This window comes from Diabrotica virgifera, chromosome 9, assembly GCF_917563875.1.
Source record: "Diabrotica virgifera virgifera chromosome 9, PGI_DIABVI_V3a".
Taxonomy (NCBI): domain Eukaryota; kingdom Metazoa; phylum Arthropoda; class Insecta; order Coleoptera; family Chrysomelidae; genus Diabrotica; species Diabrotica virgifera.
Window position 1 is genome coordinate 192,907,409 of NC_065451.1, and position 16,479 is coordinate 192,923,887.

At 34.0% G+C, this 16,479-nt stretch overlaps 1 protein-coding gene across 8 annotated transcripts in view; it reads left to right on the forward strand.

Moving 5' to 3' along the window:
* The window catches only part of LOC114338523 (titin), a 751,244-nt gene extending 735,674 nt beyond the window's left edge, over positions 1-15,570 (forward strand). For all 8 annotated transcript variants that reach the window (XM_050662823.1, XM_050662825.1, XM_050662826.1 and 5 more), the window contains one exon: positions 15,294-15,570. In XM_050662823.1, coding sequence (XP_050518780.1) covers positions 15,294-15,457 — 164 coding nt within the window. In that variant the 3' untranslated portion in view covers positions 15,458-15,570. The remainder of the gene's footprint in view (positions 1-15,293) is intronic.
* Positions 15,571-16,479: the final 909 nt, after the last annotated feature.

A 16,479-nucleotide genomic window follows, 5' to 3' on the forward strand; every position in this document is an offset into this window, starting at 1 on the left:
GTCTACACTTTATAGTCTTTAACGGAATGGGTTGAGGAGGGGAGAGCTATTTGTCTCAAGTTGCTCATCAGAATAATTTGTATTTTTTAATTTATTATTTTCCATTTCTAATAAAGATAGCTTAAGGTCTTTATTTTGAATATGGAAACTCACCTACAAGGGGAAGTGTGTACGTAAAATCTGTTTGTCTATTATTAAAAGACATTTTGTGTTCTGCTATACGTTTGTTAAAGGTTCTGCCAGTTTGATCGATGTAAGTTTTTGGACAATCATCACTTGTAAGTTTGTATAAGTACATCATTATGTAAGTTTTTTTTGTTTTGGCTTTTGCTTTTCTTACTATATTTGCTTAAGGAGTTGCTTGTTCTGAAAGCTGGTGTTATTCCTTTCTTTTTATGTGTTTAACTAGTTTAGTTGGTATTTTGCCAGTATATGTAATCGAGCAGAATGTATGAACTGGGTTTTTTCTCTGGTGGTGGAAAGACTAATTTCAGGGCTTTCTTATGCAGTTTTTGGTTTAAAATTGTGTTTATTGTTTGTTCGTTGTACTCATTGTTTACGGCATTACCATTTGCTTAACGATATTCAATTATATCTCGAAGTTATTTTTTGACTTGGGAATTTCTGTTAATCTATGTAACATGCTATGGTAGACTGCCAATAATTTATGTTGTGTAGGAGTAGGATCATAGGAGTAGGAAACGTCGAAGCATTCGAGATGCGGTGCTATAGGCGCAGTCTCAAAATATCATGGATGGACCGCGTCACTAACACCCAAGTACTCCAAACTTTAGACAAAAGATGCGAAATTATAAATGAGATAAAAACTAGAAAGATGGAATTCTTGGGGCATATTATGAGGGGTGAAAAGTACGAACTTTTAGGAAATGTCATGCAGGGCAAAATTAAGGGCAAAAGAAATATGGGAAGAAGATAAATATCGTAGCTTCGCAATCTACGTGAATGGTTCAGGTAAAGTTCGATTAAACTTTTTACGCGCGCTGCTAAAAAAGTCGCAGTGGCCATGATGATTTCCAATCTCCTCTAGGGGTGTCACGTGAAGAAGAAGAAGGAGTAGGATCGGATCATGAACTGTGTATAGTTGTGGCAGTATGGGCACAGTATAGAGAGGGACAGTAGAACCACTCTCCGAAAAATTGGAAGTAAAATCTTAAGTCGCGCATATGGCGACCGCGAAATGTTAGCAGTCGCTTTTGCCCCATTCTCGCATTGTTAGTGGCATAGAAACGTACGGCTTTTAACAGGGAAAACCCGCATCCACCACTGGTGAATTACCAATTGCGTACTGCCGGTATTACTTCTTGAGATCAAAGTGCCGACATGGAAGACTGTGGTATGGGTAGGTTGATGAAATACGGAGAACTTATGTTTGTTTTCCAGTCTGATAATTTTTAAATCTAGAAAATTTATGGATTGATTATCTTCTGTTTCTATTGTAAATTCAACATGAGTATCGGGCGAATTAATATAAGATAAGAATCGATCAAGTTGCCTGTTAGTTCCTGTAAAGCATACCAGTATATCGTCCACGTATTTTCATCAATATGAAAACTGTTTGTAGATGATCCATAAAAATATCTGATAGTAACGAGCTTAGAGGATTGCCCATGATAATAAGTCCTGTAGTGTCATTTGGTATATATTTGAGTATTAAATTCAAAGTAGATTTATGCAAATTTCAAAAAGATTTAAAATTTCAGATGTTGGATTAGATTTGTATTATTATGATCTCAAAAATGTTTTCACTAGAATAAAAGTTTCTGTAGGAGGAATACATTCTAGAAAAAAGATTTTTATAAGTTAAATAAAATGAATCTGGAGTCTATGTGTAATTAAAAATGTTTTAAGTTTTTTTGAAATGTTATATGACGGAGCTGTTTTCAGGGCCGCGTTTAGGTTAATTGACGCCCTAGGCAATTCTCTAGTAGCCGCCCTTCAAACATGTACCATTTTTGCAAAAAAATTGCAGAAATTTTTATTTAAATAAGAATACTTTAAAAATGGATTTAAACTGCGATGTTTATATATCTATAACAGAAAAAATTGTCATTCCAGTTCGATCACATCAGAGACTTCTTTAAAAAAAACAGACTTTTCAAAAAAAAATTGTTTCTTGACAAAATCGATAAATTGTTAACACGTTCTTCCGTCATACTTGATAGGAAATTATTTTTAATTACAAAAAATGAAGAAAAATCTTGTGCGAAAAAGGTATATTTATAAAAAAAAATAAATATAGGTACCTTTTACGCAGAAGATTTTTCTTCAATTTTTGTAATTAATGGTATAGGTACAGCCAGCTACACGAAATTTTTCCTTGTGGATTTTATTTGTAATTCTTGACATTTTCGAAAATGACCTTTCAGCAGACATGACACGTTGACAACTGGGGCAAACAAATAAATGTGCAAAGCAATGTCAAAATTAGGGAAAATATCTTTCAATCCACTTAGTGCAGCCACTGAAGGTTTTAACCTCCGATTTCGTTGAACCTCCATCGATCTCCATGAAAATTGGCGAGTAGTTAGAGGATACCTCAAGGGACAAAGGTGACATGATGTGAATTATGGATAATTGAATGTATATTTTTTTCGACGAGTACTTAAATTATGTATTCAAGGTTAAATAACGGGAAAACGATGGATTTTATAAAATATACATTCTAAGCACTTTTCAAAGTACTTCTAAGTACCTATCAAATGAGTTCCAGTAGAAGTTAAAATAGCATCACAATTAAGCCAGTTATGATGAAAATAAGAGAACCCTTTAGAACTTTTTAGGAAAAAGTGAAAAATAAAACATACGCCATTTCCACAAAAATTTAAATTTATATTAATCCTTAGAAGAATTTCTTTATACATATTGGCATAAGTAATGATTTCAACAATTTTGGCAGGTTTAGAATGCATATTTAAAAAAAAAGATATAATTTAAACAAAGAATTTTTAAAATTATTGTAATTTTCATTTTCTTTTGATAATAACTCCAAAAATACTCAATATACGTAAAAAGTGATATATGTATAACCAAATTTTAGTTTCTTCTGTATCAAATATTTTACCTTTTTACTATTTCTGTAGGGTAAAAAATAACCGAAATAGAAACGTTTAAAGCTTAAATTTTGCTGCGAGGACCATGTAACCGGGGCAATTTAACCTTTTAGTTTTAAAAAAGTAAGGCGTTGAAAAGATTAAGTTCAACGTAGTTTAATAGCCATCAAAATTAACTTTGAAATGGTTTTTAGATAAACCTGATATCGTAAAAATTAACGGAGTTATTTAAAAAAAAAACAATAACTTTTTTGGAAAAATTTTTAAAAGATAAATTTTGAAAAATATTAAATATTTGATGCATAAATTTTAATGTTATCAACTTGTTCGGGGCTCATTTGATAGATATTTCTAAGTACTTTGACAAATGTTTAATAGGGTTATGTTATAAAATACATCATTTTCCCGTTATTTAAGCTTGAATACTTAGATTTGGGTACTCGCCGAAAAAAATATATATTCAATTCCATACCTATAAGGAGTTTATCTTACCCAGTAAGGAGTTTATTTCATTTTTTATTAGCTTTAATTTTGGTAATAATAAATTTTTTGTAAAATCTTATAGTTTTTGAGTTATTATTGAAAAAGCGGTTAAAAACATGAATTTTTCTCACGAAAATTTAAAATCTTTGATCTTTGATCAAAGATATTGTGGTATCCAAATGACCCTTTACGTGAATGCATTCATGTATGAATGATGTATCTTGGTCGTCTTTATTTTGTATCAGATTTTTAGCTTCTTTAATAACACGAAAACGTTGATAAATTAGTCGATAAGATTCCAGACGTCTGTACATGTCTCTTATCAGAGTGTCGATTATAATATAGAATGTGTGGATTTTCATCTCATCACTAGCTGAAAAGTTTAGTTCATCATCGGCCCCCTCGTCAAATTGAATTTTTCTTTTTCTCTTTCTTATTTCTTTATATGTTTTATTTGGGAACAATTTTTTGGCTTCCTTGCGGTAAAGTAATTTGAAAGAGCTTCATACTGTTTAATAACAGAAGCCAAATCCATAATTTTTATATACGAATATTTTTGTACAGTATTTTTGCCGCCCTCTCATAATGTGCCGCCCTAGGCAACTGCCTATATTGCCTAATGGATAAAGTGGCCCTGGCTGTTTTATGAACCTACAACCTCCCAAATTATACTCTTTTATTAAACTGACCACTCATAAGACCTGTAGTTTCTTTTTATACATCCGTCATACACAATTCATCATCCCATCCTACTCAACATAAATTATTGGCAGCCTACCATAGCATGTTACATAGATTAACAGAAACTCCCATGTCAAAAAATAACTTCGATAGGTATAGACTTGAATATCATTAAGCAAAAAATAGTAGTAAACAATGGATACAACAAATATAGAGGCAAAAGAAAAATAACTTACACAGCGGTATCATCATCCCGCCTTCTGCATCCAAAGTTGAACATAGGCCTCCCCTAATTTCTTCCAGTTTTGTCGATCTTGGGCTTTCTGCAACCAATTCCCAGCAATCCTGTTGACGTCGTCTGTCCCTCGTGTAGGTGGTCTACCTCTACTTCTTCTGTCTTCTCTTGGTCTCCACACTGTAATGTTTTGGGTTACGTCTCGTCCTTCATTCTGGCTACATGGCCCGCCCAATTCCACTTCAGCCATGCTACTCGCTCTATGACATCTGTGACGCCTGTCCTTCTGATTTCTTCGTTTCTGACCCTGTCCCTGAGAGTCGGTCCCAGTAGTGACCGTTCCATTCTTATTTAGGCCACTCTAAGTTTCGTTGCTGCGGCCTGGGTTAACGATAATGTTTCGGCGCACACAGTCATGACTGGAAGCACACATTGGTTTAACGTCTTCCTTTTCAAATAATTTGGCAAGTTGCTCTTGAAGATGTCTGATAGAGCGGCCCATGCTAAGGTGATCCTTCTCTGTAATTCGGCAGTTTGATTGTCCCTGGCAATTTGGATTTCATGCCCTAGGTATTTATATTTATGGACCAATGCTATTTCGTTGACGTCGACTTTTGGATTTTCGTTTGGTATCAGGTTTGTCATGTATTGTGTCTTCCCAAAATTTATGTTTAATCCAACTTTTTTACAGGCGGCATCTATCTCAGTAAGCTTAGTTCTAATCTTTTTTAAGCTGTCTGTTATAAGAACTATGTCGTCTGCGAATCGTAAGTGGGAGAGCCTTTCACCGTCGACATTTATTCCTTTGGCGTCCCACTCCAATTGTTTGAAAGCATGTTCAAGTAGTGCCGTAAAGAGTTTGGGAGATAACGTGTCTCCCTGTCTAATTCCTCGTTTGATTTTTATATATTTGGTATCTTTGTGTAGTCGGACGGTCATGGTTGCATTATTGTATATGTTCGCTATCAGTTTGGAGTATCGATAATCTATACGACTTTCCTAAAATGCTCCCATTATGCTGTTAATTTCTATCGTATCAAATGCTTTGCGAAAGTCTACGAAAGCCAGAACCAATGGTCGGTTGTATTCGATAGATTTTTCTATAATTCCTTTTATGCAGTGTAGGCGGTCGTTAGTGCCAAAGTTTTTCCTAAAACCCGCCTGTTCTCTAGGTTGGTAAAAATCCAATTTTGTTTCCAGTCTATTCGTTATTATTCTTGGGGGCCGGTAATTCTCGAGGTCTGTTGGATCGCCCTTTTTGTGTAATAAGTGAACTGTGCCATCTTGTAGGTGTTTCACGCGGTATACACAACCTTATAAGCGGTGACTGTCCAAAAACTTACATCGGTCAAATTCGTAGAACCTTTCACAAATGTATAGCAGAACACACAAAGTAAAATACATCATTAGCGAAGGGCACTACATCAGAACAGCTATAGTGATTGTAATAAATTTTGTGGGAGTATTGAAAAAATAAGTTTTCAGTGTTTTAGTCCTACATTGTTTTTCTTCCGATTGCTTTCTATCTCTCTGATTATTTTTGTTCTTGGTATTAATTTTTTTTTCTTTTACTCTTTTTCATCTGTTTTTTGTCTGTTTATACCTCTCAGTGTTGTTATCTGTCTGTATATCCCTTCTGGATATAAAATTTCTTAGATTTACATACACTGCGGTGGAATGAGTGTTACCCCCCCCCCTGCTAACTTGTTTATTTTAAGAATATAAGCAAAACGCTCGGACAGGTCGATGTAAACTAATCATAGTATATTATAGCATCAACGTTTCGAAATTTACGCGATCCCTCTTCAGGTGACAGCCATAACTTTGATTTTTTTAAATGGGAAGGTACATCATGTGACACCTCATTTAAAAGCTCTTAAAATACTGATTTCAAAAATGTATAATACATTAATCCTGTTTAAGAGCGTAGGCGCAAAATTTCGGTCGAATTTTTTCTAAATGCAATAATTTTTTTCGTATCCTGAAAAAATAATAAATATTTTTGAAAATTTTAAACGCAGAATGAAATATGTATTCATTCACAGTATTCCCGATGGTCCAAAGTCCCTGAGAACTAATATAATGTTTATTTTATAAGTCACCGTGGTGAAAAAAGAGAAAATATAGTGCGATTTTTAATTTCAAATATATCATTCAAAAGAAACTTTTTGTTTATTCTAAGGGACTGTCAGCCCTCGGTAATAGTCTAATCTTTCATTCTGCGTTTAAATTTTTCAAAAATACTTATTAGTTTTCTCAGGATTCGAAAAAAAATAAATGCGTTTAAAAGGATTTATACCGAAATTTTGCGCCTACGCTCTCAAAGAGGATTAAAGTATTATACATTTATGTAATCAGTATTTCAAAAGCTGTTAAATGAGGTGTCACATGATGTACTTTACCATTTAAAAAAATCAAAGTTATGCCTGTCACCTGAAGAGGGATCGCGTAAAGTTCGAAACGTTGATGCTATAATATACTATGATTAGTTTAAAAATCGGCCTATCCGAGCGTTTTGCTTATATTCTTAAAATAAACAAGTTAACAGGGAGGGGGTAACACTTATTCCACCGCAATGTATAAACTGCTCGTCAAAAGTTAGGGATATAGAAAATTCTGCTGATTTTCATAGTTGATTTTTTCTTGAACAGACGGATTCCGCTATTTTTTTTTATTTTAGCCTTTTCTTTAGTATTTACAAAGTTGTGCAAAGGTTTACTCAAACTTATTTTTTGTACTTATACCGGGTGGAAGAAAAAATATGTTTTTCTTGTGTTAAGTTTGAGACACCCTGTAGGGAGAACGAGGTACAAATGTGAGTATACATCAGAATAATATTGTAGTCTTATGTTTTGTGACCATGCTGTTGTTTGAATGTCCCTGATATCTTTAGAGAAAAAAAAACAGACGGTCTTGTGATTTAACATGTGTTTTAAACGAAACAAAAGTTTGAGACACCTTGTAGGAAGAAAAAGGCACAAAGGTGAGTATACCCCGATATTATGTTATAGTCTCATATTTTTTTAATATTTTATTTTTTTAATTTCTCTGATATCTTTAATAACAAAGAAACTAGACGGTATTACTCTTTAATATGTTTTTCTATGTTTCACATGTGTGATGTGACGCATGTCGTCAGTTAAAACACATATTAAAAAAATAAAATATTCACAAAATATGAGACTACAACAAAATATCGAGGTATACTCACCTTTGTGCCTTTTTCTCCCTACAAGGTGTCTCAAACTTTTGTTTAGGTTAAAACACATATTAAATTACAAAGCCGTCTATTTTTTTTATTTCTAAAGATATCAGGGACATTCAAAAAACAAAATATTCACAAAACATAAGACTACAATACGATTTCGATATATACTCCCATTTGTACCTCGTCCTCCCTCTCAAACGCGTCTCAAACTTAACATAAGAAAAACATTTCTTTTCTTCCACCCGGTATAAGTACAAAAAAAAGTTTGAGTAAACCTTGCATAACTGTGTAAATACTAAAGAAAAGTCTAAAATAATAAAAAAAATTAGCGGAATCCGTTAATCTGTCACGAAGAAATCTACTATAAAAATTCAGCAGAATTTTCTATATCCCTAACTTTTGACGAGCAGTTTAAACAAAACAATGAACCAAACTTTATGAGTTTATGTCGAAGGAAAAACTCAGAACTTTTTAATGAAATCTTTTTTCAAAATATGATACAATACTTTATTTATGTATCAAATGAATAAATAATGAGATTAATCGCCGGATTTAAATCCAAAATAACTCTGTCACACATGGTTTATATTAATCTCCTCTAATATCTACTTATAGAGTATTTATAACAACAAATGTCTTAGCACGTGCTTCGTAATATATAAAGTGTAAGTAACATCAGATGTCGGTTTGAAAACAAATGGTGGACTTAACTTTCTCAAAAAGATACAAGAGTATGTAGCACAGTTAAAAATATTGAGCATTTCGCGATATTGCGCAGTCTATTTTTGCGTTTATATCGGCAGGAAGTAGCTTAAATACTTGCCATTAAATTCAAAAATAATATTAGATATAAATTAGAAAAATGAAAAATATTTCTAATTTATTATTCTTTTAATGTAACTCTTACCGTCTATTAAAAAAATAGTGGCGTTCAATTTTTGTTTTAAAATGTATCTAGCAATTAGGGTGACGCATAATTGGTGACGCAATTAGAGTGACGCGTAAAAGCTCTTCAATATTTGTACATATTTTAAAAAACACAAAAAATGGCCTGATTATAATTCTGTTAGGTCAGCACACTTAAGAAATGAGTTTAAAATATAATAAATGATGGTTTTGCTTGTTTTCGATTCAGAGGGATGCACACCCGCTAGACAGGCTGTTTCTACCATTGCAGGCGTCATCAGCAGCGTTTGTTAGCGTGCACTCCTCTGAATCGAAAAATAGTTGGACCATCAATTTAAAGGGAATCTGAAAGATAATTCAAAATCCCCATTAGGACGCGATACAGCGACATCTCTTAACAAATTGAAGAGTCTCAGATGCAGAATCCACCAAAAATGGTAAATAGTTATTTAAATCTGAGACTATTCGTTTTGAAAGTTCTTTCTGGTACATCCTTAATCTGCGACTTTTTCAATTAATAAGACCGCAGACGACGAATATAGAAAACGAAAAGGAAACGATCACATTCCGCTTTCATTCGTCTAGGAAAAAAGGACAGAAGAGGAACTTTCAGTACTCAAATCCGAGTAAAGATAGAAAAATAATAAATGATGGTTTTGCTTGTTTTCGAATCAGAGGGATGCACACCCGCTGGACAGGCTGTTTCTACCATTGCAGGCGTCATCAGCAGCGTTCGTTAGTGTGCACTCCTCTGAATCGAAAAATAGCTGGACCATCAATTTAAAGGGAATCTGAAAGATAATTCAAAATCCCCATTAGGACGCGATACAGCGACATCTCTTAACAAATTGAAGAGTCTCAGATGCAGAATCCACCAAAAATGGTAAATAGTTATTTAAATCTGAGACTATTCGTTTTGAAAGTTCTTTCTGGTACATCCTTAATCTGCGACTTTTTCAATTAATAAGACCGCAGACGACGAATATAGAAAACGAAAAGGAAACGATCACATTCCGCTTTCATTCGTCTAGGAAAAAAAGGGGGATTTTGAATTATCTTTCAGATTCCCTTTAAATTGATGGTCCAACTATTTTTCGATTCAGAGGAGTGCACACTAACGAACGCTGCTGATGACGCCTGCAATGGTAGAAACAGCCTGTCCAGCGGGTGTGCATCCCTCTGATTCGAAAACAAGCAAAACCATCATTTATTATTTTTCTATCTTTACTCGGATTTGAGTACTGAAAGTTCCTCTTCTGTCCTTTTTTCCTAGACGAATGAAAGCGGAATGTGATCGTTTCCTTTTCGTTTTCTATATTCGTCGTCTGCGGTCTTATTAATTGAAAAAGTCGCAGATTAAGGATGTACCAGAAAGAACTTTCAAAACGAATAGTCTCAGATTTAAATAACTATTTACCATTTTTGGTGGATTCTGCATCTGAGACTCTTCAATTTGTTAAGAGATGTCGCTGTATCGCGTCCTAATGGGGATTTTGAATTATCTTTCAGATTCCCTTTAAATTGATGGTCCAACTATTTTTCGATTCAGAGGAGTGCACGCTAACAAACGCTGCTGATGACGCCTGCAATGGTAGAAACAGCCTGTCTAGCGGGTGTTCATCCCTCTGAATCGAAAACAAGCAAAACCATCATTTATTATTTTTCTATCTTTACTCGGATTTGAGTACATACTGAAAGTTCCTTTTCTGTCCTTTTTTCCTAGACGAATGAAAGCGGAATGTGATCGTTTCCTTTTCGTTTTCTATATTCGTCGTCTGCGGTCTTATTAATTGAAAAAGTCGCAGATTAAGGATGTACCAGAAAGAACTTTCAAAACGAATAGTCTCAGATTTAAATAACTATTTACCATTTTTGGTGGATTCTGCATCTGAGACTCTTCAATTTGTTAAGAGATGTCGCTGTATCGCGTCCTAATGGGGATTTTGAATTATCTTTCAGATTCCCTTTAAATTGATGGTCCAACTATTTTTCGATTCAGAGGAGTGCACGCTAACAAACGCTGCTGATGACGCCTGCAATGGTAGAAACAGCCTGTCTAGCGGGTGTTCATCCCTCTGATTCGAAAACAAGCAAAACCATCATTTATTATTTTTCTATCTTTACTCGGATTTGAGTACATACTGAAAGTTCCTTTTCTGTCCTTTTTTCCTAGACGAATGAAAGCGGAATGTGATCGTTTCCTTTTCGTTTTCTATATTCGTCGTCTGCGGTCTTATTAATTGAAAAAGTCGCAGATTAAGGATGTACTAGAAAGAACCTTCAAAACGAATAGTCTCAGACAGTGGTGTCATGGTGTGGGAACGCGTGGGAACGCCGTTCCCGCACTGGTTAAGAAAAGAAAAAAAAATAATAGAGAATTTAGGTTTTGTAAACAAAAATTAGCAGTGCGTTCCGGCACTGCGTTCCCGCACTGCTAATTTTGCCATGACACCACTGGTCTCAGATTTAAATATCTATTTACCATTTTTGGTGGATTCTGCATCTGAGACTCTTCAATTTGAGTTTAAAATATTTTCTCTACGACAAAGAATGGACTTTATGGTCATTATGTTTATATACAATATAATTAACAATAAGAATCTATTTTCACTCATTCCAATAAATATTTCTCCTCGTCTGACATGATCTTCGTTAATGTTCAACATACCTCACAATCTTGTTGCAACAAGATCTCTCCTTACCAATGCACTTTAGTTACAGTATTTCTCATGATCATCTTTCAGTGCGTCACAGTTTTTCGATTTCTTTCTAACGCATTAAATTGTATGTGACAGAAAAAAAGGCACGTCGGCGATTACATTTCGTCGGTGACATTTTTATAACATATATTCTAGTTATTCTAGTTTTCGATAGATGGCGCCATAATAAAAAAATAATTTTTTTTTAATTAAATAATAATATTACAAATATAATCTGTATAATTTATAAGACTGTACAAATCAAAGCAAATACCATTTTATAAATGCAAGAAACACATTTGATTCGTTTTTATTCCAAATTGAAAATAAAATGTGACAACTATCAGATTTAACTAAAATGTCATGTTAGAATAAATGTCATAAATGTGTATTATCACGGACTTACCCTTTTTCCTATCATTTGTTACGCACTGAAAAATAATCATGAAAAGGACAATATTAAATAATTTAAACATTTTAATCGATGTAGACTGGTCCTTGTATCGGACAAAGTTTTATAAATTGATACTAAAGGTCGCGGCATATTATCAAGCACGAATCGTTTCCAGCACGTAGCGTAGTCTCCGAGAAACCTGATTTTACAAAGTGCGTTCCAGACAGTGTGAATTGTTCATATTTTAAAACATTGAAATCAATATTTTTCGGAAACTAAACGCTACGTGCTGGAAATGATTCGTGCATGATACTCTGCCGCGACCTTATATCAAATTTTAAATACCTTTGTGTAAAAAAGTATTTAAACTCCTATAATGCTGGAAATGATAATAATAAGATAATTTGTATAATTTTTGTACAACTCAGAAAAAGTCATCATTCATTTATAATAGAATTATAAATTTATATTTTTTTAGTCATGTACATGGGACATTTAGTTTAATCTGTATGGTTAATAAATAAATAAATAAATAAATAAATAAATAAATAAATAAATAAATAAATAAATAAATAAATAAATAATATTAATATTAATAATTTAGATGATGAATTAAAACAGGATTTTTACGAAAGGTACATGCGTTTCTTGGTTACAGCAAGTAAAAAATATACGATTTTGTAGATAGAGTCTTGGGCAAGATACACCTTCTAACTAAAAGTAGCTTTAATAGTTACTAAAGCATTTTACCACTGATGTCAAAATTGCCCCAAATTTGAGGCTCATATGATTTTTAAATCATATGAGCAGTGGAGCACTAAGAAACAAGAGAGCAACAGAAATACTTAGAAGGAATAATAGTTAAACCATTCGTTTATTTCTTTTTATTAATACCGTTTGATTTGTAGTTGCATATTGATTTCATAAAATTTTCACATGGTACGTAATAAAAAAAAGTGTCTTGGCCAAACATTCAACTATTCCAATATTACGACTGTATATTTTAAGACAGAACTGAATAACAATGTATAAAAAGATGCAAATTTCGAGTAAGATCTATTTCTAGATAATTTAAAGCGAACCGAACAACGGCCAAACAACATTCAACGGGAAATAAATTAGAAGAGTTTATTTATTTCTGCTAGATTCACCGCCAAATTTTCTTTGATTATTTTCACTTAAAATGTAGAAAATTGTTCTAAGAGCAATTGCAGATTCGAAAACATCTTATGAAAATTGATATGTATACGTCAGTCAATAGGGTCAGTCAAGTCCCGGACCTTACTAAAACATTTTTTTTTTCAAAAATTATTCTTTATTCATCAAAATAATCTCCTTCACGATAGTTTAATCATTCGAACGTTTTTCTACGTTTTCGATGCCGATTCTGTATCTGTAGAGTAGGGAGTGTGAGTCAAGTCCCACAGCACTTAGGCCACAATTGACCCATTGTACATCCTCCCAGGGGGTTGTCGTCCTTAGTTCATTATCCATCCTGCCATTTCCAGGAAGGTGGACAAATCACCTCGTGACATCTCCCCTATATCGGCAGGTGTAGGCCAAGGCTCGCCGAACGCATACACTCGTATTGACGATAACTCCGGACATTCACATAGGCCATGCTCGACAGTTTCGTCATCTCGTTCACACCTCCTGCATAGAGATGTGTCTACTAGCCCCAGTGTGTGGAGGTGTTTTCTTAGTTGACAATGGCCAGTTAAAAAACCAAATGTCAAGCGTAGGTTTTTCCTGGTCATTCTCAAGTACTTTTCTGATGCTGACTTCCCAAGGTTCCTTAGTGTTACCTTGGCAAGTCTACATCCTGGCCCTTCTTCCCATCTTCTTACGGTTTGCGTGTGGGAGTGACATTTGACAGTTTCCGCGATTGTTGTAGTCGACAAGCCAAAAAGATCACAAGGTCCTAAGAGTCTTAGGCCTGCTGCCCTTCTAGCCAGCCGGTCAGCAATGCGGTTGCCTTTATTTCTGTTGTGTCCTTTAACCCACCTCAGGATGATGTTGTTACCATCCGAAGCTTGGGCTAGTGATTCATGACACTCCATTACTAGCCCTGATATGACGCGTGGTCTGTTCAGGGTTAGTAGCGCTTGTCTGCTGTCTGTGCAGATTATTACAGTTTTGCCGGCTATACCTTTCCCGATTATCTCTTTTGCAGCTATGGAGATACCAGCCAGTTCAGTCTGAACTACGCTGGCATTTTTGCCCATGCCCCATTTTATACTAAGGTTCAATGATCTGGAGTATATTCCACATCCTGAGCCTTCTTTCGTTTTGGAACCATCGGTGTAGATGCAATATGCATTTGCCACGTTTGACTCCCTATGTTGTCTTGTTTCGATTTTCGATGCCGGTTGTAAAACGATTTACCATTGCCCTCAAAATGGACTTCATTTTCAGCCATTACTTTTTCAACGGAGGTAAGAAAAGTAAAAAAAGGAGAAAGAAAAAAGGTCGTAATCGCTGTGGACCAGATCTGGACTATACGGTGGGTGTGCAAAAGCAATTCAAAGCCAAATTTGTGCATTTTTGCTATTGTTTCCATCGACTTGTGACACGGTGCATTGTCTTGGTGAAACAACAATTTTTTCTTCAACAAATGAGGCATTTTCTTTGCGAATTATGTCTTCAGTAGTCTCCAACAAACCCGTATAGTAGTTGCTGTTGTTTGTTTCTCCATGATTCAAATAATCAATGAAAATAATTCCTTGCTGGTCCCAAAATACAGACACTATGTATAACTTTTCTGGTGGTTTGTGGCATCTTAGCTCGCTTTGGATGGCTTTCTTCGAGTGATGTCCACTCAGATGACTGTCGGTTTGATTCTGGAATGAAGTGATGGATCCATTTTTTATTCATATGGCCGTCAAGATTCAAAAAAAAAATTGTTGTTTTTGCTTTGCTTTGAGAAAATACGGCAGCTATTTGACAAACAACTTTCTCATTCCCAACTAGACAGTGGTAGGAACAAAAAACAGAAGATCTTGGTCTATAAATGAGTAAAAGTGGGTATTATAGATAACAACGGGAAGCATACTTAAAAAGGTAAAAGTACCAAAAAGGAACTGGGTGACTTAAAAAATAATAGACAAAAATAAGAATATTAGTTGCATTATATCCATAGATATTCCGCCACGTAGAGAAATACCAAACATTATTCTCTCCATTGCTCTTTCTGCAACTTTGTTCTTGTGAATGTTAGGAATTCTGCACCATACCTCAAACTGACAGGATACATCGATTAAATATTTTTTCAGACACATTGGAAGCTTTGACCTAAAATTATCCAACTTTTAAAATGTATCCCAAGCTAGGTTTATTCTTCTGTTTAGCTCGATTGTTTGGTTTTCTCGACTTATTCTGATATCATGGCCCAAATACTTGTAGGAGTCAACTGGCTCGATGTTCATGTTTTCTACTGAGATATCTTTGCTGTGGACTCAATTGGTCTAAAATATGTTTTTGCAAAGTTTATTTTTAAGACCCACTTTTTTATGGCAAGACAGAGCTCTTGGAGTATATTTATTATGTCTAACAGTATAATATCATCTAAAATATCATATTTACAAAATTTTATCTGATTAGTTTCTTTTTATTCCAGGAGTTCCTTCCCATATGTATGGCACCTACAGACAATTTACAACAGCGACTCGAAACTTATCACCGGACATGGAGTTTTATAGAAGACCAGAATCACCTGGTAGCTTACCTTTTCCCATTGGTAAGTTTTCTGGGCTACCTTTTGAACTTGAAAATTACAACTGAGATATAATATGATTCTATATACTTTTACAATTAATAGTACTAATATGACATGTGATGTATATGACATTTTTGTATATAGTTGTTTCTATTACTAATAAAAATTTTTAATTAAATTGTATGTGAATTTAGAACTTAACAAAACCTAACGTGGATGCGGGTTAAACAAAATAATATTGTAAAATATTGACCAAGTAATAAGGACACAAACATTTTAAAGTTTAACAATTTTTGAAAGTTTTAATTATTTTATGGTAACTTTTTCTTCAAAATTTAGTATTCAAAGATTATTCTTTTTCTTTTTGGTTAGTTAGCAGATCTTCGCGTATAGGTAGGTACTACTGAATATTAGTCCCTCCGTAAAATTGAAATTGTTAGTAATACTAATCCCTACACAATACTATTTTTGACCGAAATGGCCCAAAAAAGGCGCCAACCTTAACTCAAAATGGAATGCACCCCTCTCCCCTGTAAGGTTTTTAAATAAAATTTTTTTGAAATCCTAATGCATGGAAAATAGATCAATATTAAAAGAAAAGAAAAGATGGTTGCCATTTGAATACAGTACAGAGCCTCTACTATGTTTTTCGAAAACTACTATGTAAATAATTTCGAATTTTATTTCCTGACTTATTTGACTTTAGATCAATATTATTTGTGATTTTGATCTGCAATTTCTTACGCAGGCCGCACATCAAAGAAACATGAAACGTAAATCACGTTTCATGGAAATAAAACACTGCTAAACAAATAGACGTCCGGCCATTTATGAAACTTTCCGAAAATAAAAATGTGTTATGAGCTTAAATCACACTCGTTTCATTGGTAGGCTGACTTCAAGATTTGTTTAGCCGTGTTTAATTTTCATGAAACGTGTTTTACGTTTCATGTTTCATGTTTTTCGTTTCATGTTTCGTTGGTGTGCGGCTTGCCTAAGTCTGCTGTTTCAAGAAAATTCTGGTGTAATATATCACTATTTTACCACCATTAACCTCTAGACATAGTCTTGTTGACTGTACTTATCA